The sequence below is a fragment of the Manis javanica genome, chromosome 14 (assembly GCF_040802235.1).
Source record: "Manis javanica isolate MJ-LG chromosome 14, MJ_LKY, whole genome shotgun sequence".
Taxonomy (NCBI): domain Eukaryota; kingdom Metazoa; phylum Chordata; class Mammalia; order Pholidota; family Manidae; genus Manis; species Manis javanica.
In genome coordinates this window covers 77,587,879-77,611,408 of record NC_133169.1, presented here as the reverse complement: position 1 = coordinate 77,611,408, position 23,530 = coordinate 77,587,879, and the positions used below count along the sequence as shown (strand labels likewise).

At 38.0% G+C, this 23,530-nt stretch overlaps 1 protein-coding gene across 4 annotated transcripts in view; it reads right to left on the bottom strand.

The window, feature by feature from the left end:
* The window catches only part of PGGT1B (protein geranylgeranyltransferase type I subunit beta), a 51,994-nt gene that overhangs the window by 3,274 nt on the left and 25,190 nt on the right, over positions 1-23,530 (bottom strand). For 2 of the 4 annotated variants that reach the window (XM_073222069.1, XM_037020059.2), the window contains 3 exons: positions 18,833-18,878; positions 9,386-9,570; positions 3,626-3,734 (listed from right to left, as the gene is read on the bottom strand). In XM_073222069.1, coding sequence (XP_073078170.1) covers positions 3,626-3,734; positions 9,386-9,570; positions 18,833-18,878 — 340 coding nt within the window. Of the gene's footprint in view, positions 1-1,942; positions 1,985-3,625; positions 3,735-9,385; positions 9,571-18,832; positions 18,879-23,530 lie in introns of all 4 variants that reach the window. The other 2 variants (XM_037020060.2, XM_073222068.1) reach the window with 2 other exon arrangements.

Sequence of the window (23,530 nt, the reverse complement as noted above, 5' to 3'; positions counted from 1 at the left end):
TCAGACAACAAAAACTAAATTTGATTTTCCCTGCCCTATTTTCCTAGTAGTTATTCTAAAATTACAAAAGGCACAAAACAACATTAAAGTTTATTGTCTAGAAATGAGGAAACTTTCTAGGAAAAAAATGGAACACAAATGAATTGAATAACATAAAATAGGATCTTATACTTTCAGGTAACGTAAAAATAAAACATTTTTTTCTCAAAAGTGTTTTTTAAAAGCCCATGAAGCAGAACATAATTGTTTCAAACCTCAAATAGTTAAAACCAAATCAAAGCAAACCCTTATTTTCTTGGGGTGATGCATTCAAGCACTTTAGATATTATAATATGTACTTTTCCTTCATAATAAAATGTCATTCTTTTCCTAAGTTTCTACTGTAAATGTATATAAAATATCTGGGTCAAATCTGCTATTAGATTTATAGAAGAATAAGCTAATTTCAAAGAATCATGTTAAAACAATTATTCTAAAGGCTCTGTGAATAGGTCTTTCCACATAAATTCAATTTATCATACAAAGGCTTTCTATGTTTTGCTGTATATATGCAATGAAGAAGACATTGTAACATATCCGTAAGAAGTACTACATCTAAGTAGTTACACAAATGTAAAGTTAGCAACTGATTTCTCCAGAAAAAAGCTTCAAGAATTTTCTTTTAAAAATACACTGTAAATTCTCAAAATGAACTTCAAGTATGTTTATACAAGAAATGTTTTCCAAGAGCTTGTCATTTCTCTATGCCCATTATTTATTAAAATGGTACATGCACAGACTGAAAACAGTAGCATCAAGACCAAAGTAATTCTCAATTTTCTTAAGACACTTTTCTAACATATTTATAGCTATGGTTATAGATACCAAAATATAAAAATATTATTTTGCTTTAGAAATTAAGATATATAAAACATATAAAGACCTCATACAGTTCAACAGCAAACAGCCTAAATAACCCAATTTAAAAAATGGGCAAAACGAATAGACATTTCTCCAAAGAAAATATATGAAAAGCCAACAGGTATATAAAAAGATGCTCCACAGCACTAGTCATCAGGGAAATGCAGATAAAAAGCACAATGAGATGCCATCTCATGCCTATAAGAATGGCCACTATGAAAAAGATGAGAGATAACAGATGCTGGCATGGATATGGAGAAAGGGGAACCCTTGTGCATGGCTGGTGGGATTGAAAATTGGTGCAGCCACGATGGAAAACTGTATGGAGGAGCCTCCAAAAATTAAAAATAGAAATACCATATGATGCAGCAATTCCACTTCTGGGAACATATCCAAAGGTAATGAAAACACTAACTTGAAAAGATATCTGCACCCCATATTCATTGCAACATTATTTACAACAGCCAAGACATGGAAACAAGCTAAGTGTGTACACTGATGGATGAATGGATAAAGAAGTTGCGGTAAAAGTATACAGTGGATATTATTCAGCCAAAAAGCACGAGGAAATCCTGCCATTTATGACAACATGGGTGGACCCTGAAGGCATTAAGCTAAGTGAAGTAAGTCTAGAGAAAGACAAAGACTGTATGATATAACTTATTGTGGATCTTAAAACACAAAAACAGAAACAAAAAACCCAAATGTATAGAAAAAGAGATCAGACTTGGGGCTACCAGTGGCAGAAGGAGGTGGAGTTGGAAGACAGTGGTCAAAAGGTACAAACTTCCAGATGTCAGATAATTAAGTCCTAGGGATGTAATGCACGGCGTGACAACTCTGCCTCACAGGGCTCTAGGGTACACAGGGAAGTTGTTAAGAGTAAATCCTAAGATTTCTCATCACAAGAAGAACATTTTTTCCCCTTACTCTTTTCTTCTCTATTTGCTTTTTCTATCTACACGGGGAGATGGATGTTAGCTGAAACTATTATGGTAATCATTTCAAAATATATTGTAAATCAAGCCATCATGCTAATCACCTTAAACTTGCAGTGATGTATGTCAACCTTTTCTCAATGAAACTGGAAAAAAAATACATAATTTCGCTTTAGAAATTAAAAGCATTGTACATTTTTTCTAAAGAAACATATTTTGCTTGAAAATATAATTAAGTATGGATATGAGGAAGTATTCCTGCTCCTTAAGGTACAAAAATATGATTTCATGAGCCCCTTGTTTATATTTTGATTCAAGTACATACTCATAGCAAAGGTCCTAGACTAATAATAAAAACCATGATTCTACTTCAGTGCTGCAAAAGCAATCATCCTTTGCATCTAGTGTCATATATTTATAGCTAACATTTTGTCAACCTATTTATCAAAAATCTCAGTGTTTTGAATTATTTTTATCAAACTCTTAAACCAACATTTTGGGAAGCTGTAAATAGGTTCATTTTGCTGGAGGTGAAAACATAGGCGGAGAGGCAAGTAGCCTGGAGGACAGTAGAAACAGGAGAGGAGCCAAACCCCAGGAGGGCCTTACCTGCTTTGCCAAAGAACTGAGTGCTGACAAAGTCTTTGCATGACTTGAATGGATTTAATGTAGAATTTAGATTAGAGGTTCTCAATCGTTTTTTGCATCAGAGATCCCCCTAGAGCCTGAAAGTAGCTTTGGTTCTTCTCTTATTGAAGTGTCGATGGGGGCGAGGGGGAGGTCTAGACCAGAAGCCGCAAGACTAAAGATAAGACTGTTGCAGAATCCTAGTCCTGAACTTGGGCCTAGTGCCAACGGAAGTGTGAGGGAAGGGTGGAGCAAGGATGTGATGAGTTTGGCTGGCATGCTAGGTCTGGGGGCCTGTAGAAGGCACCTGCAGATGCTGAGCAGGCAGTTTTATATTAGAGTTGGTATCTGGAAGTGAGTTCTGTCTAGGTTTGGGAAACAGCAGAATTATTCATATATTTTGGAGATATGTCATCATTAATATAGATTTTTCATTCTTTCTAAAGAACCCATTTGAAAGTACTTATGAAATACAAGAACACTTTGCTTTTCACAGGGATCTATGCCATCCTTGAGTTTGGAAAACATAGAATATCATGTTGTATAAACATGTTTGGCTCTTGAGTTTCAGACAGTAAATGGTAAGGGTTGAGATAGCAAAGTATTCACCTAAAAAATAACCTGAATCTGCTGAATTCAGAGAACAGAGTATGTACAGTGAGGGACACCTATATTCAAGACTTGAGATTTCTCATTTAATGGCTTCTGAAGAGTAAAACCTGATTACCTGTTGCATTCAGTAATTTATTCTACTTAGCTCAACAGATAGCTGATGATTACTGAATCAAGAGGACTCTATAGATTTTGGAGTGACTAAATGATTCTCTATTTTGGACAGGACCCATTCAGACCATTGCGTTACTGCCTCAAATGAAATAAGAAATTGCTAAGTGAAATACTCGGGGAAAAAAATGCAAACAATACCAACATCTTGATACTTCAATCCTCAAGGCCTTTATACTCTTCCCGCACTCCTCCACCAACATCCTAAATCTCCCCTCGGCTAAATAATTCACCTTTTTAAAAACATTATCTACTTTACTTTTATAACTGTGGCTCAATTTTTTATCATATGCCCTTTCTGACAAAGATGCTTGAAGACCCTCTCATGAAATAAACAAAAGTAAAGCTGTATGGGATTCACACAAAAAATAAATTACCTGGATGACTATCTGGCCACTTGGCAAATCCCCCTACGAGGCGATCTTGAGTTGATAAGATGTAATTTCTATTTTTCTCAAAGTTAGTGTATTGGAAAATTTTCAGAAGCTGCAATGACATGACAAATATCAATTTACTAACATAAAACTTTCATACTGCCCTTTGGCTCAATTTTCAGATATATACTGTTTAAACATGCTTTCCTCTAGCTCTCTCTCACAGCAGGCCTCTGGGGACTTGAAGCACTTAAAAGTAGTCAACCACATTATTACATGCTTTATCATCTTAGCACATCTGCTTTCCTTCTCTGAATCCACTCCCACTTTTTTTCTTCAGAATCATGCTCAACTAGCCCCTCTATGTCGCAATTGGCAGGTTCAAAACAACTCCCCCAATCTGCTCAACCGAATTGGTCATTTTAAAAAGTGCAATTTTATCTACCCATATTTTAACCCTTATGATAGGCTTTTGAGCTTTTAGTTACAAACTGGTAGTAACTAGTTCTAAAAATATTTTTAAAAGGAGAAACAAAAATTAACTAGATGCTAGAGAATTTTTTTTGAGAACAGCAAAAAAATTATAGCTCTTCAATTAGGAAATATAAAAGGTGAGGCAAATATGATTCAAGCATTAGGACATTATGTAGCTTAAAGATTTAGGACATGTATGTGTCTTCTCTCTCAAGATTCCACTGAAAAATAGAAAAAAATAAAGGATGAATCACACTGTGAAGAGATCAGGGGGTTGGGGGGCTTTAGCAGTAAACAAGATAGTTTTAGAGATTTCTGTAAGACATAAAGTAGCTAAAATTGTTAATTCATCAGAGAGCCACAGAAGATATTAGTGACTGATAAAGCATTACTTCTCAAAAGGAAAAACAACCTGTAAGAATGTTATGGTACAAATAAACTTTTTCATGAATTCATTTTGATTAATTAATACAGTATAAGGAAAGAGACTCTTTAGAATCCTGAATGCTAGACACATTTTCCATCAAGTGGCACTTGAGTCATTACATAAAAAGAAACTATAATTTTAACACTGTACTTGGTTCAGCAATAAACAATATTCACATGATAATAGTAAGTGCTGATTACTGGTTTTCAAATTTTAGATCAACCTACAGGCAAAACATAAAGTATTTGATTATTGTTACTTAACAAAATATGAATATTACCCACCTTGTTATTATAAAAACTAATCTGACAGAATTAGAAGGTAGAAGAGGAGGAGAAAGGGTTCAAAACTAAAAAATATACAACCAGTAACAATTTGCTGGGAGGCTAAATCTTTATTTTTCATAGCTGGGAATCAAAGATGATGTTGAAAGGTGAAAGGTAAAAAAAATCAGCATGTTATTTAAAGTTATGGTGATATCCATAAGAAAAAAATTTTTTTTAATATTGAAAAATGGTTGCCTTTAGAAAGCTGTCAAACACTACCGAAGTAATACCAAGAACCAACCTGAAGGGGCTCCTACTAGGTAAAGATCAGATAATTTGCGCTTTATAAAGAACAATGTAATGGATTAAAACATAAAAATATATTAAATTCTATGAGTTCACAATGATACTCAAAGGGAAATAAAACCCTAAAACCCAATCATTTTATTGGAAAACTTTAGGGGATGCTGGGAACCAACTCACTATACCGAATGAACATTTTTAAGAGAAAGAATTAAGTTTATTTGTTTGCTTTCTTTGTACCAACTATATCTCAGGGTAAAGTAAAATTCTTCTTTACAAAAGAACTAGTTAGTAGATTAGCATGTATAATGTGTGTGGGGGAAGGACGGGGAGGGCCGTACAGCACAGAGAAGACACGTAGCGATTCAACAGCATCTTACTACGCTGATGGACAGTGACTGCAATGGGGTTTGTGAGGGGAACATGGTGAAGGGGGGAGACTAGTAAACATAATGTTCTTCATGTAATTGTAGATTAATGATACCAAAAAAAAAAAAGAACTAGTTAATAAATTTAAAAGGAATGATAGAATATCACCATTTTCCAACCCTTAATGATATAATGGATCTAAGCAATGATCTTCAGTGGCTGCTAAACCATTCATAACAAGTTGGTGAGGTTTTTATGTACCAGCAACAAACAAATCCCAAAGGAAATTAAGAAAGCAATTTCATTTACAGTGGCATCTAAAAGAATTAAATATTCAGCAATAAATCTAACCAAGGAGATAAAACACTGTATGCTGAAGACTAAAACACTGCTGAAAGAAATTAAAGCTCTAAATAAATGGAACGACATCCCATGCTCACAAACAGGAAAACTTGACACTGTTAAGAAGTCAATATTTCCCAAAGAGATCACAGGTTCAACACTATCTCTCTCAATTTCAAAGCCTTTTTGGTAAGAAATGGGAAGGTCAATCCTCAAATTCTTATGAAACTGCAAGGAGCCCCAAATAGCCAATGCAATCTTGAAAAATAATCAAGTTGAAGGACTCATTCTTCCTAACTTCAAAATTTACTACAAATCTGCAGTGACTAAGACAGTATTGAAGTGGCATAGGGACAGACATATGGACAAATGGAATAAAACAGAGAGACCCCAAATAAACCCACACATCTGTAGCCAGCTGATTTCTGACAAGGGGCAAGGACAGTCTCTTCAATAAATAGTACTGGGTAAGCTAGATATCCACATGCAAAAGAATGAAGTTAGACCATTACATGGATTAAAGACCTAAACTAAATAACTAAAGATGTACAACTGTTCAAAGAAACTACTGGGGAAAATCTTTATGACACTGGGCTTGGCAATGATTTCATGGATATGACAACCAAAAAGCACAGGTAACAAAAGAAAAATAGATAAATTGGATTTCATCAATGTGGTAATAGACACAATGGAATATTACTCAGCCATAAGAAAAAAACAGATCCTACCATTTGCAACAACATGAATGGAGCTAGAGGGTATTATGCTCAGTGAAATTAGTCAGGCAGAGAAAGACAGGTACCAAATGATTTCACTCATATGTGGAGGATAAGAACAAAGGAAAACTGAAGGAACAAAACAGCAGTAGACTCATAGAACCCAAGAATGGACTAAGAGTTACCAAAGGGAAAGGGACTGGGGAGGAGGGGTGGGAAGGGAGGGATAAGGGCGGGGAAAAAGAAAGGGGGCATTACAATTAGCATGTATAGTGCGTGGGGGGCATGGGGAGGGCTGTGCAACACAGAGAAGACAAGTAGTGATTTTACAGCATCTTACTACGCTGATGGACAGTGACTGTGAAGGGGTATGTGGGGGGGACTTGGTGAAGGGGGGAGCCTAGTAAACATAATGTTCTTCATGTAATTGTAGATTAATGATACCAAAAAAAAAAGACAGAAAGAAACTATTCCCCCACCACAACCCCACCAATAAAGGAGAGTAAAAAGGCCACATGTGACACTGTGTGTCCTGGACGACAGTTTTTTCGTTTGCTATAAAGAAACTGAGGCATGAAATATGAATAATCTTTATAGATCAGATAACAATATTGTATAATGTTAATTTCCTGATTTGACCATTACACTGCAGCCTGTAAGAGGATATTCTGGCTTTTAAGAAACATACTAAACCACTTAAGAAGTAAAAAAAAAAAAAAAATTGGACTTCATCAAAATTAAAAACTTTTGTTCATCAAAGGATACCACCAACAGACTGAAAAGGCAACTATGGAATATAACTTGCAAATCACGTGTCTGGATGGAGATTAACATCCAAATACATCAAGAACTCCCGCAAGCAAACAACAAAAAACCAAACATGATTAAAAAAATGGGCAAAGGACTTGAATGTTTCTCCAAAGAAGATGCGCAGATGGCCAATAAGCATATAAAAAGATGCTCAATATCACTAATTATTAGGGAAATGTAAATTAAAACCACAATGAGATACCACTTCACACACATTAGGATGGCTCAAACAAACAAACAAAAACAGGAAAAAACAAGTGTTGGTGAAGATGTAGAGAAACTGGAACCCTCAGACATTGCTGGTGGGGTGGTAAAACGATATTCACTGTGGAAAACAGTGGTGGTTCTTCAAAAAGTTAGACATGGAACTACCATATGACCAGCAATTCTACTCCAAGTAAATATGCAAAAGAAATGAAAGCAGGGACTCAAACAGACACAATGTTCAGTCACCTTATTCACAACAGCCAAAAGGTGGAAACAACCTAAGTGTTCACAGACACAATGTGGTATGTACATACAGCAGAATATTACTCAGCTATAAAAACAAATGAAAGTCTGATATACGCCACAACATGGATGGACCTTCAGAACACTGCTTTTTAGTGAAATAAGCCAGACACAGAAGGACACATATTGTATGACTCCACTTATATGCTGCACCAAGAATAGGCAAATTCATAGAGAAAGAGAGTAGAGTAGAGGTAACCAGGAGGGAGGGGAGAATGAAGAGCTAACTGTTTAATGAGTACAGACTTCATGTTGAAGGTCATGAAAAGGTTTTGGGTGTAGACAGTGGTGAGTCACAGAACACCATGAATGTAATCAATGCCACTGAATCGTGGCACTTACAGTATTAGGATAAACATAGTATTACGTTCATTTTACCACCACTAAAAAAAAAAAAAGCTGATGGGGAAGCTTACGTGGATAAACCAAGCATGACAACTCTGAAGTCCTTTGATGTGCCTCCTGATACACACCATCAATGACTGGATGTTTAATGATAACAAGGAATTATGGCTTTAAAAAAAATGTGGTAACAATACTACAGTTCTGTTTTTTAGAAAGTTATTTTCATTTGGTGATTATACTGAAGAATTTCCAGATACTATAAATATTGGTATCTGGGATTTGCTTTAAAATAATACAGTGTGAGGGAGGGAAGTGAGTTTGAATATGGATAAAGGCTGGCTTTGGGACGAACGCTGTTGAGATCGGTTGATGAACATATAGGAGTTCATTACACTATTCTCTTTACTTTAGAATATGTTTGAAATTTTCCATAATTAAAAAAAAGACAACTGGTATACTTGAGGAATGGCATTAGAAGTGAGGAGACAGAGATAGGCTACTGCCTTCATTTTAAGTTATTCTGTTTTCAGAATTTATTTTAACCACATGTATGAATTTGTTTAAAAGGAAAAAATTAGGATATTATGTAGAAAGCATAGACTTTTGCTAGATTCCAGAGTATCAAACAGTAGATACTCTTTAAAAGTGAAAAGATAACTTTAACATAGAGAAACCTAATGGATATTTAGCAGCTAACAACTTTAAGGGATTAGGTACATAAAAAGGTAAGAGATGGGGAAAAAATGTGTGAACATAACAGTAAGTTACAGAAGTTGAAGACAAATAAATTAATAAAAAATAGAAAACCTTAAATGGGTTTTAAATGAACAACCCATGGCTTATCTTTTTAAGATCAGTATCTTCCCACAGAACCTTCACTGGTATCACGTTAAGACAGACCGCTGTTCTAGACAGACTACCGATCAGTTTTGGTAACAAGTTTTTTACAACCTATACCTACTTTCTTACCTAGGTTCTGGGTCACTTAAGTTTTATAAGAATGGATATTTTCAAGTAGCACAACAGGTAACTGAATTCTACGGAAAAACAACAAAGACTAGCTCTGCCAGAGCAACAGAAACAACTTAAGAGCCTAACTCTAACAGTATTTAATGATAATACAAAGACCTTTGAAGCAAACCCTTTAATCACAGTTTATATTAACAGAGCATAGGTTTCTCATTTTTATTTGTTTTCTTACCTTCAGAGTTGCTCCCACCCAGAAAGAGTAACAGGTGTCTACAGGCTTATTCGGTCTTCCATGATAACCATTCTGTTGTCTCATTATACACCACCTCTTTATCCTGTTCAATTCTTTCTCTGAAAACACTTCTTCTAGTTTACCCATTAGACACAGTGAGGCAATGCCACAAAAAGTTGATCCTCCTGTTAATCAAAACCACACAATACTTAAACTTCAAATTAGATGCCTAGGAAAATAGTAGAAAATGATTGGAGGAAAAAAGGGTTATATAATTCTAGAAAATGGTGAAATAAAAGTCACTTAAATTAAAAAGACAATTATAATTTAAAAATAACCACCTAGCACTAAAGTCATCAATATTAATTTGATGAAACAAAATCATTTAATTTAAAGTTATTAAAAAAATTTTAATTATGAAAAAAAAGTAAACCGGGGAGATTAAGGAACTTGTTCAAAATTACAGTTTAATGGCAGAGCTGAAATGAAAAGCTAGAACTACCACTCCTCCCTGTCCAGGACTCTACCACCTGAGTCTGATTTTAATCCTTAAAGATAGCATATTGCTTATGAACTGAGGTTCCACCTGCCCGAGGCTACAGACTAATTTTCACATATAGCATCAACAAGCTGGAAACTGATATGCAGATATGATACTGACTCAGCATCAGAAATACAAGGAAGAGAAGTCTGAGCAAGGGGTAAGGGAGAATGTGGGGTAGGGAGAGAGGAAAATGGTATCTGGAAGTAGATGTACAGGAAGAGGCGCAAAAACTCACTGTGGGAGACTGAATATTGCTCCTGCAAAGATATCCAGGTCCCAACCCCTAGAACATGTGAATGCTACCTTCTATGGCCAGAGGGACACTGCACATGTGATTATGTTAAGAACCTTGAGATGGGGAGATTGTCCTGGTTTACCTGGGTGAGCCCTAAATGTAACCAATGTCCTAAAAGACGGGACCAGAGAGAAAGTAAAAGACAGAAAGAGGAAGCAATGGGACTCTGGCAGCAGAGATTCCAGGGCAACAGGTCAAGCAATGCTGGCACCCACCAGAAGCTGGCAGAAGCAAAGGGACAGATTTCCCCCTTCGGGCCTCCAGAAGAAACCAACCCTGTTGAAGCTTTGTCTTTAGGTCTGTAAAATGCAGTTCGGACTGTCTTCCAGAACTGTATCAGAATAAATCTGTGTTGTTTTAAAGCCCTAAACTTGCAGCAAAATGTCACTGCAGCAATAGGAAACCAATATACTCAAAAAGCGATCAGTTTCCTTAGGAAATAAAAAGTCAGCATTCTTCCATAAAGGAAAAAGACGAACACTTTCCATCGAGACTATCTCCTCTCAATTCCAAACAACCTGAACATACTTACATTTCCAATTTATTATTTCACTTAGTGATTTTTTATTTAAATCAGTTATTTAAATGGATTGTTCCTAATATGCCTTATCTCATAGCTTTCCTTTTGGAGTTACAAATTTTGGATGGGTTCTTTGGCAAAGGAAAAGTGAGCATTCCCTCTAGAAAACTTGAGGCAGCTATTACATTAAAAGGGCTACTGTTGTAAGAACTATCTAATCAGATCTTTTCCTAATTAGTTGGGAGATCTTAGTCATGAGTGAATTAAAATAGAAAAGTAAAAATTTATCATAACCTTTCAGAATAACGTCAATGAAGCCACTAGCAATCTTATTTCCTTTTCAGTGACCCACTAGCTTCAATTTCTCTTTCATGATAACCTCGCCATGACTCCAGATACTATTATATCATTAAATATAAAGCCTCTGAAAAACTGTCAAAAAGTAAAAAGAAGTATCTAATTGTTGTTCTCCAAATTACTTGTTAGGATTCTTTTTTTAAATTTTTTATTAAGGTATAATTGATATAAACTCTTATGAAGGTTTCACATGAAAAAACAACATGGTTACTACATTTACCCACACTATCAAGTCCCCACCCACACCCCAACGCAGTCACCGTCCACCAGTGCAACAAGTTGCCAGAGATCCACTATGTCCCTTTTCTGTGATACCTTGTTCTCCCCGTGATTCCCCACACCATGTGTACTAAACATAATGTTTAGTACTCTTAGTACCCTTCTCCCTCTCTCCCCACCCGTCCTCCCACACCCCTCCCCTTTGGTAACCACTAGTTCCTTCTTGGAGTCTCTGAGTCTGCTGCTATTTTGTTCCTTCAGTTTTGCTTTGTTGTTATACTCCACAAATGAGGGAAGTCATTTGGCATTTGTCTTTCTCCACCTTGCTTATTTCACTGAGCATAATGTCCTCCAGCTCCATCCATGTTGTTGCAAATAGTAGGATTTGTTTCTTTCTTATGGCTGAATAGTATTCCATTGTATATATGTACCACATCTTCTTTATCCATTCATCTCCAGATGGACACTTAGGTTGCTTCCATATCTTGGCTATTGTAAATGGTGCTGCGATAAACATAGGGGTGCATATGTCTTTTTGAATCTGAGAAGTTGTATTCTTTGGGTATATTCCAAGGAGTGGGATTCCAGGGTCAAACGGTATTTCTATTTTTAGTTTTTTGAGGAACCTCCATATTGCTTTCCACAATGGTTGAACTAGCTTACATTCCCACCAGCAGTGCAGGAGGGTTCCCCTTTCTCCGCATCCTCGCCAACATTTGTTGTTCTTAGTCTTTTCGATGCTGGCCATCCTTACCTGTGTGAGATGATATATCTCATTGTGGTTTTAATCTGCATTTCTCTGATGATTAGCAATGTGGAGCATCTTTTCATGTGTCTGTTGGCCATCTGGATTTCTTATTTGGAGAACCATCTCTTCATATCCTCTGCCCATTTGTTAATCGGGTTATTTGCTTTTTTGGGTGTTGAGGTGTTTAAGTTCTTTATATACTTTGGATGTTAACCCCTTGTCGGATATGTTGTTTACAAATATATTCTCCCATACTGTAGGATGCCTTTTTTGTTTTGTTGATGATCTCCTTTGCCCTACAAAAACTTTTTAGTTTGATGTAGTCCCATGAGTTCATTTTTGCTTTTGTTTCCCTTTCTCGAGGAGATGAGTTCAGGAAGAAGTTGCTCATGCTTATATTCAGGGGATGTTTGCCTATATTGTCTTCTAAGAGTTTTATGGTTTCATGACTTACATTCAAGTCTTAAATCCATTTCGAGTTTACTTTTGTGTATGGGGTTAGACAATAATCCACTTTCATTCTCTTGCAGGGAGCTGTCCAGTTTTGCCACTTGTTAGGATTCTTTAAAAGCAAACTGGTGTAAATCAAAGTGAAAATATTCTTTATTATGCCCAAATCACCAGATTCTTAAAATTGTACCTTCTGAAGTAAGTTTGGGCTCTGCAAAGCCAAAAACAGTTATCACAGAGTCAGTACATTAAGTTAAAATTCATTTACCAACATTAAACCCTGAGAGATAACTGTTTTACAAAAATTTCTAAAAAATGAGTTCTAAAAACTTGGATGAAAAGCACAGCTGGCCCTTAAGAACATGGACTTGAACTGCATGGGTTTACTTTTAGGCATATGTTTTTCAATTAATATACTGGAAAATTTTTTGGAGATTCGAAACAAGTTGGAAAAACATTTGCTCTTCTCTTGTTTTATTGTAGAATACAGTACTTAATACATATACAAGATATGTGTGAACTGGCTGTTTAGGTTATTGGTAAGGCTTTGGGAAAACAGTGGGCTCTTCGTAAAGTTTTTGGGGAGTCAGAAGTTAAATGCTATTTTCAAATGCACAGGGGTTGGCACCCTTAACCTCTGCATTGTTCAAGGGTCAACTGCATTATGTGAGAAGAGTGTTACAGGCAGATGTAAACATGGCAAGAGAAGAAAGGTATAACACTTTGACCCTAAGTAAATAAATACTATAAAAAAGCAAGCTCAGGGAGTGTTATAAAAACCTTCATAAGATTGTGTATCAATGACACCTTAATAAAAAAAATACAAAAAAAAAGCAGGCTCAAGAACTCAAACAGAATATCCTTTTGGGGCTAAACAGGGTTAGATCAATGATTCCTACAAGCTTCAAAAAACTTCAAGAATACTACATTAGTATATTAAGTACAAGAATTGCTTCTCGTAATAATGCTCTGAATTCATCAAGAGAAGGTTATGTTGTGTTCATTATACTTTGGTTTAAGTAAGTATAAAAATAACTCTTCTTTATCAGAGGCTTGTAACAGTGAGAGAATATTAAGGCTCATACAACTAAAAGATTACTGCCTAAAGTGATACACACCGTCATAGGGATAATTAATGTACGCAGAATACATGAGTCATAGGACGTCATGTCTGGAAGGGACAAGAGGTTCTCTTGTAACAACCTACCCTGGCCCTTGCAGTGCAGGGTAACAGAAGCATTCCCACCTCTGGTTCTGTGTTATGATTTATGCATATTTTTAACAGTAAAATGGCTGCAGGTTAACTTATTGCTCCCAAAAGATTCTACAGCTCAATTTTAAGCATTCTCTTAGTACTTATTTGTATAGAACAAATTATCAAAAAGAATCCATGTGCACAGAAGTACATAATTTAAGATGGTTAATAATCATAGCTAGAGATGAAGGAGAGCTAATTAAGTTCGTACATAAATAAGTACACCATTTTACACTTAAACACTACATGGAAAAGGTAAAGTGAGGTAAATTCAAAGGAGCTGAATGCTTAGATGAAATTAGGCCATAGACAGTTTAATATTTCTTTTCTGAATTAAGGAATAGATATTTTTTAAAAGATTCAAAGAATCAAATTAATTTGTCTGAAATATTGTAACTATGAATTCTGAGAGGAAATAGTTTTAAACCAAATAGGAAAATCCAATTCTTCCAAAACACATGAACATTTTATCCTAAACTATATTATCATTAAAAGAATCGCTAGGATAAAAGTAATAATCCCATTTAAAGTTCATGGCCTGGAGGAGGAGTATAATGTGCCTGTTAATTTTTCATGACAAATGGACTCCAGGCTAAGCAGCAGTTGGAGAAAAGCAGATGAATTAAAAAGAACCAGAAGTGTATTAAGTAACATTTACCACCAACTCAGAGGAAGACAGACGCAACAGAAGCACACACTCCAAATTCTGCCTTCCGGGCTCTGGGATGCACAGTGGGATACAGGACGACCAATGCATCAGGTACTTACTGAACAACACAGTGCATAAGGGCACAAAGAGTAAGACATGAATAAGACATTCAGCTTACAACCTAGCACAGCAGGTAACAGAGGCAGGCAGCAGGACAATGGTATGACCCAATCTTAGCGGAATACTGAAAAGGGAGAAACTGCTTAGGAACAGGAAAAGGCTGGAGGAACAAGAGCCAATGAACAGGCTTACAGAGAATGGAACCAGGCAGAGGAACGCTGGGTCAAACTTTGAAGGTTAGTGAAAGGGAAGTCCACAGGTGAAAAGGCATGCATGGAAGAGCATGTGGAGAACACATTTTCTTGACAGCCTAGCATACATGGGCGGCCTCACTCACATGTGTGTCTCCCAAGCTAAGCCAGATCTCAGGCACAGAGAACTGAACGAAGGGAGTCAGTGTGGCAGAACGGTAGTGCTGAGCAGGCACAGGGTTTCAAGCAGGCTATGGCACTTACCTGATCCTTCTCTGAGTAGATGATAATAATTACTGTGGTGGTTTTGTACTCTGGTAACGTGGATAAGCTAGAATTGTTTCCCAGAACCTCCTTCCCTACGTGGTCTGAAGTTAGAGGAATCTGTGTGAGATCAGAAAGGTGGGAGGGAAGCAGCAGCGATCACCCCGGCTGTGGATGGCAGAGGTAAGAGGCCAAGGCCACATGCTGGTGCACTGCAGCCTGCCCTGAGCATATCCCAGACAGTCAGAAGCCAGGCTCCTTTCACTTCTTGCCCCGGTGGTACCACCGTGCCCAGACGGATGCAGGTGCACTGTGCCACTCTGACAGCCGGATAGGCCTGGCTCTCCAGGTTCCCCGAGAGGCCACGTGTGTCCAGCTGTGCCCTTGCTTTCAGCCTCGCCAGTGAATTTTCCCAACTACCAACTTACCCCTTTGAGGCCCTTACTTCACCATATGCTTCCACAACTGTGTAAAGTCTTAGTCCTAAAATAAATTCTTATTCTTTAATATTCATAGTGGTTTTGTTTCTCTGACCATAACTAATACAAAGATGCCTTTTTGCAGAGGGCTGGTGTGAGCACTGAGATTAAGTGGTAGCTGGCAGAGCAACACTTAACAAATACTCTTCCTTTTAGTCTGTAGATCAAGGGCTAAAAACTGGTGACATAAAGGGGACAACTGGTGTGACTGGCAAAAACTTTTACCCCAAAAAACAAAAATCCCACCAAAATCATCCCTACCACCACCGACAAAAAAACAGAACAAGATTAAACATTCCAAATTCTGGATTTCTGGTTTCCCTTAAAAAAAATCAGTAGGTCTGCTAGCAATTGTTCCACATTCCTGAAAAGCAAAAATAGGCTTGGGAAGAAGGAAAGAGGAGAACGATAGCTTTAAAAATTTGCAGCTTGAAGTACAGCACAGAGAAGACAAATAATAACTCTATAGCATCTTACTACACTAATCAGCAGGGACTGCAATGGGGGGTGAGGACTTGATAATATGGGTGACTGTTGAAACCACAACGTTGTTCATGTGAAATCTTGTATAAGATTGTATATATAACAATGATACTTTAATAAAAAAAACTTGCAACTTGAGATGCTGCAGTGACATGAAGGCAGATCTGCCTGGTGGGCATATAGGAGGGTGGCTCTGTAGATCTGAAGCAATTACAGATGTTGAAACAGTTCTGGGTGCTCAGGGGTCATTGATAGTATGTACCACATGTTACAGGTGTAGGGGACACAACAGTGAATAAAACAGGCAAACATCTCTGTTCTGTAGACACTGTTCTACAGTACGTGGGGAGAGACAGGCAATAAACAAACTAATAAGGTGTGATACAGAGAAAAATAAAGGCACAAGGGGGGACAGAGAACAGGTGTATATGTGGTTAATCTGTGATTCTAAATGCGGGTGTGTAATGTGGGTAGTTCGCAATTTTAAACAGGGGGCCTATTAAAAATAAGCATTTGAGCCAAGACCTGAAGGATGTGAAATAAAGCCAGTTGTTTGCTTGGGCTGGGGGTGGAGGATTCCACATACAAAGAACAAATACAAAAGCCCTGAGATTTAGAAAGAAAAAAAGAAAAAATTTAGAAAGATCCAAAGGAAAGAAAAGAATTGGGCTGAGGTAAAGAGATGAAAAGAAGAAACAAAAATTGTAAAGCAGCCAGGAGCTGAACTCACGAAGTAAGACAAGAGGAATGTGATGCTTCCAGAAGGAAAGGGGAGAGGGAACAGCTTCAAATGCTTAAAAGAACAGAAGATGAGGAATGAGAAGATGACTTTGGATCTGAAAAGTACATCACTCATGACTTCAAAGAAGAAACTTCCAAAGTTGCTGAAGGCTTACATAGAAAATTAAAGAACAAGCTATTTGTGTAAAAGGGTGAATAGTATATTTGGACCACTCCTCTAAGAAAATTAACAAGAGAAAGCAGAAAAAGGAAGAACACAATGACTTCACAGGGAGGCCAAACTGCAGGACTCCTTTGTGGGAAGTTCACGGGCCAGTGGGTACAGCGGTGAGAGTGGGGGCGGGGGGCCTCTAGCACGTCCTCCAGAGGAGGGCTTCTTGGCCTGTCTGACCTCAGTGCAGCACAGAGAACACACGAGTGTCTGCTGTTTGCAGGCCACACAGTGGCACTCTGAGGAGGGTGCTCCTGGCCAGAGGTGACCTTACCAGGGGCTCCAGACCCCCAGGTCCTGCTCAGCTGCCCCAAAGGCTGCAGGAGCAATGTCTCGGCACACCTAAGGCCCGGATGCGCTGCACCACACTGTGGCACTCTGATTAGGATGCTCTCCTCTAGGACTTTAGGTCTCAAACCTACTGCCCCTACTGGAGAGATAGAAGTAAGATGCACCTTTCTGGCATGAACCGCAGTCCATCACTGATGATCTTGAGGGGTGCAATCCTCCTCAAGTCACACTGACTCAAAATCACCACCTGTGGGGGTCAGCAGAAGTTTTTCCTGACAGGATCCACAAGAGCGTATCATGGGTGAGCAGCCCTCTCTGTTTCATATCCCACAGAACATATCCCAATTTCTTGGGAGCAACAGCGCCTGTCCTACTACACGCCTCCTGCACTGGGAAGGCGTCTCCTCAGCCAAGCGCCGTCAACACTCTCTCCAATAGTGAGCACCAGACCCTGTCTTCTCAGAAATTCTTACAGACACCAGATCCTACGTGCAACTACGAGTACATCCCTCCTCACCAAGTGGGGATGAGCGGTGACATAACCACCACTGCCAGCCGGCCGCAAGCCTCATCTCAGAGAAACTGAGGCACACACAAGGAGCATGGCCTCCTACTTATAGTGTGGCTTCCGGGAAAATACAAGACAGCTTCTCCATACCCAAGTGACACCTACTCTATAAACATCTACAGCAAGGAGGGAGTGAAGATGTGCGAGGGGGAGGGTACACAAGGGCCCAGGGGAAGGACAAGGACAGGACATCAAGGAATGCATGTCAAAAATATCTTTTTACATATATTTTATAGTTTACAAATCACTTTTCCCTGTATCTTTTATGATCCTAAAAACAACCTTAAAAAAAATATGGATATTTCCACTTTGTTGATAAGGAAATGCTGCACAGCTAATACCAGGGCCGAGACCTGAATACTGACCTGTTCCTTCCACCCTTTCATGCTGGCGGAGGGAGGGGCACAAGGGGCAGTACCGAAGGAGCTTGCTCAGAGAACCTCCTTGATACAGGCTCTTTCTTTTTAAAACAGGAGTGTGGACGTTTATTTACTTCTACATGGAAATATTCAATTCGAAAGACTTCAGGCTATTGATGTGCTCACAAATTCTCACCTCACTATTCTGGTTCTGCCAAAAGTGGGGAAGCAAGTGAAAGGAGATTGTATTCATGTACGTACTGAACATATGCCATGCAGCAAAACGACCTATGACTGTGACTCACGATAATTTTAGTGAGGAAAGTAAATAACACATTTCACTTCTTCAGAATTCACTGATTCATGTTCAATACTCTACATCTAGCCTTTTAGTGTTATGTCCAAGAAGAAAACTTGCTGTTTTCTAACATATCTGAAGAAATCATCCCAAGATATCTTTATGCAGCTGACACTTGAGTAGATTACTGGAAAATATTAAATGAACACTCCGGTCTAAATAATCTCTGAATGATTACAGACCTAGAAGAGGTTCCATCTGGCACAACAGTGTCAGAAGAGAGACATAGGGAAGAAGATAATCAGGCTACATCAAGGGTTAAAACAAACTTCTGAGGTCCTCCAAGTTGAAGATATGTTACTTAAAGGAGCAAAAGAAACTATATGTTCATTTAAGATGTCTTACCATGAGATTCAAGTCCAGCTCCCTGTGCCAGTCCATTGTCATAGGACTGAAAAAGAAAAATAGCGCTCAGTTTAATAGGGAAATAATAATAAATAAATTAGTTGTTATACTAATTTTTGTCTCTTGATCTAATTTTATTTCTCCCTATATCTTCCAAAATATACTCTTTCCCACAGTAGGTCTAGGCATTTCCAAGTACCTGATCTTGTCTCATTCTCCGAGCCAAATCACTAGGCACACTGTGAGAACAAACTGTTCAGAGATGGCACCTACATATTCAGCTTTTTCCCAGCAAAAAGCCCCAATCCTTATTCCTTTCCTCCTTGCAAGAACATATGAATTTAAGGAAAATACAAGGATTTTATACTCATAAAAACATAAATACAAATCAAATCTATTTTGAGGCTTTTGGGTAGCTGAGGATAACGATGGCTGTCTAAATTTGATTTCCTCACATGTCCTACAAAATCAAGACAGAAAAAGAACAATACAACTATATAAAGCTGAAACCTTTGCAAAGTTGGGAGACATGTTCAAGCTTCAAATTACCTGTCCATAGCCATGGGAACTTCAAATCCCAGCAAGCTGTCTATTATGCTCCTGACACACTTTTGCAGAGAGCAAGGACAATTTGTGGAAAATTATGTGGAAGAGAAGGGAAGAAAGCTAATGGCAGGTCTGAAATTGACCTAAAATCACTGCCTTTAAAAGAGAAAGTCCACCTTAAGTGTGTCAGGCATCGTTGCTTGACACAGTCCCAGCATGCTCAAATTCCTACCATAACTTACTTAGTAACACAACATGGTTCAAATTTCAGTAACTGAGCAACTGCTCAAAGTACAAATTTGTGGACCCTCTCAGTCCACAAAACACTACATACAGAACACATGTGTATCATGATCAGTGACCAATCACATCACCTTTGTCAAAGTCTGTAACTGGACGCTGCACATGTTACTTGGATCATGCAGAGAGCAAAGCGTGTGACGACGCTGTCTCTGGGTCTTAATGAAAAACTCATGTTTTACAAAAATGGCATAACTGAAAGAGGAGATAGGCCACCAAAGATGGCATGCAGTACAAAAATGAAAGCAACACCACTGGACGTGAAACTGAGATCAAACACAGGTCATGGAAGGAAGAGCTGCTCCCAGCAATGCTGACAGCACTGCTGAGACCAGGCATGTGGCCAGAGGATCTAGGTGTAGAGGGGGATATCTGCATGAGTGATGGCAATGGTCGTGGGGAAAAGGATCAAGGTGTTAGAGAAGTGATGCTGGCAAAAACTTCACATATAAGGAACTCCTGGAGGTATTTCATAATGAAAATACAAATGATAAAACTTGGAAGCTGACACCAACTTAAAAAAAGAGATCATTTATCAGACTAAAAAGTGCTTGCTCCAGATCTATCATAAAAATTACATAACAAGAAGGCAAAACAGTGTTCAAACTACTCTTGATAGTTTTTTATTACAAAGAAAGCACTTTAATTCTCAATATTGCTAATGTTTAAAATTACAGTGTATTAAATAAATACTGGTTTTACCATTTAAAACATTCTATGTACATTTATAACTGCAAGCACAAGTTTTTAACGTTTTGACAGAAAGCTGTGAAGGTCACAGGACAATGGTAATTTTCCCCATGGATGATTTCCATCACTCCGCAACACTTGTGCCTGCGCTGCCATCACTGCAGGTGGGCCAGGCCCTACCATGCAGAGCAAGGCCCGCCCAGACAGGAGCAGCTCTGCCACAACACAGCACTGACATAGAAAAGAGCCTGACCTGAGAATCAGGCTTGGGGTGGATTAACGATTGTGCACTGAGTCCCCTATACAGAATTTTATTGTTGTTAACAACCATTTGATCAATAAATATGAGAGATGCTCTCTCAAAAAAAAAAAAAGAGCCTGAAAGGAGTGTACATGTCCAAGTGGCAGTGTTCAAAGGGCACTCAAGTCTAAAAGGAAGGGAGAAGGGCCCTTTAAAGATCACGTACTAAAGGAAACTCAAAGGAGCAACACTTAGAGACCAGACAAGAGAACCTCTCTCCTACCAGAATTACCATAGAACACAGCTCGCTATCACTAAAAAGACATAAAAGGCAAACAGCTTAAAGAAAATATACTTTGCTGCATTAAAAAGAGGGCACTCTTAACACGAATTCTTGTAAGAAAAAAGTATATCCTCAAAGTGACTAAACAAAGAGACAAATCTATAGAAAGCAACTCAGGCAAAAACAGCAAATGGAATATAAACATCTCAGTATATGAAAATCTGCCCTACCTCCCCCAAAAGCCATAAAGCAGAAGAGAACTGCATGTAATACAGCACCTCAAATTCAGTTACATGTCTTCAAATAAGCATGGGCATATGAAATGAAACTAAAAATTAAAAACATTAAAAACAGAAAAGGCTAAACAGTCGGAAGAAACAGAACCAAATTACTTCAGGAAAGAAATGGAAGAAGAAGACAAAATAAACTGAGAAATGAAGACTAAATCTCTGGATACCTCAGGAAAAAGTCTTGAATGAGAAAACAATAAAGAACACTGAAGAAAGGCAGGAAACAGTCAGGAGAATAAAAATGAGTTAAAGTAAAAAAAAAATGGTCAGAGAGAAAATAGTTGAAAGACAAGCAAAGAACGAACACAAAATTGGAATACCTCAAGAAAAAAGCAAAATGAGAGACAAGAACTAGGGGTCAGCAAACTATGGATTGAAAGTTAAATCTGGCCTGTGGCCTGGTTTTGTATAGTTCTGGAGTTAAGAAAACGGCCAATCTCACTCAAAATAAAAGAAATGCAAATTAAGCATACATTGAGATACCATATTTTACCTACCACGTTGGTAAAAATTAAAAGGATGACAATCCATTCCTCTGGCAAGATTGTGTGGAAACAGGTATTTATATTTTTGGGAATTATATGACCTTTTGAGAAAACAGGCACTATCTAATAAAATTACATATGCATTTAACTTTTGATCAAGCAAAATTCCTACTACTAGCAACTTATTCTGAAGCTGTATCTCCAATATATAAATCTACATGCAGAAGGTTGTTAATTTCAACATTGTTTGTATTTGAAAATGGGTACTTTATACATAGAGTAAGTGAAATGACTGAGGCATGTGCACACAATGGAGTACTATGAAACTATAAAAAAAAAGAATGAGGAAAATCTACGACCTGATAGGGAGTGATTTTTAAGCTATATTGTTACATGAAAAAGCAAACTGCCAAAAAAGTACCTATAAAGTGTGCTACCTTTTGAGTAAGAAAGGAGAAATAAAAATATACATACCTGCTCATCAAGAAGAAATACAGGAAAAGACAACCCAAAACTAATGAGATTGGTTATGTACAGAGTAAATGGGAAGAAGGTGGTAAATATAGGGGTGGCAGAGAGAAGGGACAGGAGGAGGGCATCACACATCTCTGCACACACCTTTCTTGTGTAGCTCTGACTTTCGGAACCAAGTCAATATCTAACAAAGTATATATGTAATTTCAACAAATCTAGGAGAAAACCCTAAAATGGAATCTGAAGAGAAACAAATAAACATAACTGTTATTCAAATAAATAACATAACCTTACTAAAGCGGGGGAGGGGGGAAAAAAGAAGTAACCCAAGTATTTCCTAAGTATAGCATTTAGACTATATACCCTTAGGTTAAAACGAAGGAACCACGGTATTCTGGATAACGGGAGTCAGGTGTCACTGCCAGAGACGGGAGTCGCAGATGAAAGGAGGGAGGCTAAGGTGGACTCTGGTGGACTCAAGTGACTATGGACCCATGGCTTTTGGTAGATACAGAAACAGACACAGACGTGCGCATGCATGTCGGGGGGTGTCTGGGAGACATGCATACACACACATATTTCCTAGCTCTTCCTGCTGAGAAGAGGGGCTAGAAGCAATGATGTCCCAATACCAATGAGCACAGCCAGTGCCTAAAGCCTGGTTTCCAAACCTCACCCTCCAATAAGGAGAACCAGAGCTCCTTGAAGAAATGACTGATACCGGGGAGGAGGCTAAGAAAGTGAAAAAAGAACCTGCAATACCTTGTGCCAGAAAGCAAAGAAGTATACAAAGAATGAAGAGGGAAAGTCAAAAGGGCACAAGGGCCTACCTGAAGGGGTTCTCACTGGCTGAATATGCGACAATCTGAGCATCAAAATAAATGATAGTAACAGGTAAGAACCCACTGAAGAAAACAAGACTCCAGAGTCCACCGTGATATAAACAAATGAATGGAGGCAAAGGGAAGGCTTTTTCTAACAGTATAATTTCAAATGATAATTACAGAAGGAATGATAAAGCTGGAGAATCATCAGTTCCATACTGACACCAGTGGGTAAGAGTTTGATGAGGGACAGGATATGTAACAAACACTCTCCAAATATCTCACCACAAGATTATGAATACTACAAGAGGAAAAAAAACTAACTTTACAGAGGAAAATACAGCACATACCACCTTTATAGAGGAAAATATAGCACATACCACCTTAGCCAAGTGATCAAAAGTTATTATCTCCAGTAACAGGGCAAATCAATGTGCTGTCCTTCCAAACACAAGACACTTCTGCAGTATTCATGCCAAGATGCATAGCACCTACCCTTCTACATAGCATAAATCTTTCCTCTTAAAATTCCTTTCAGAGTCTGTTCTTTTCTGCCTCCACAGGC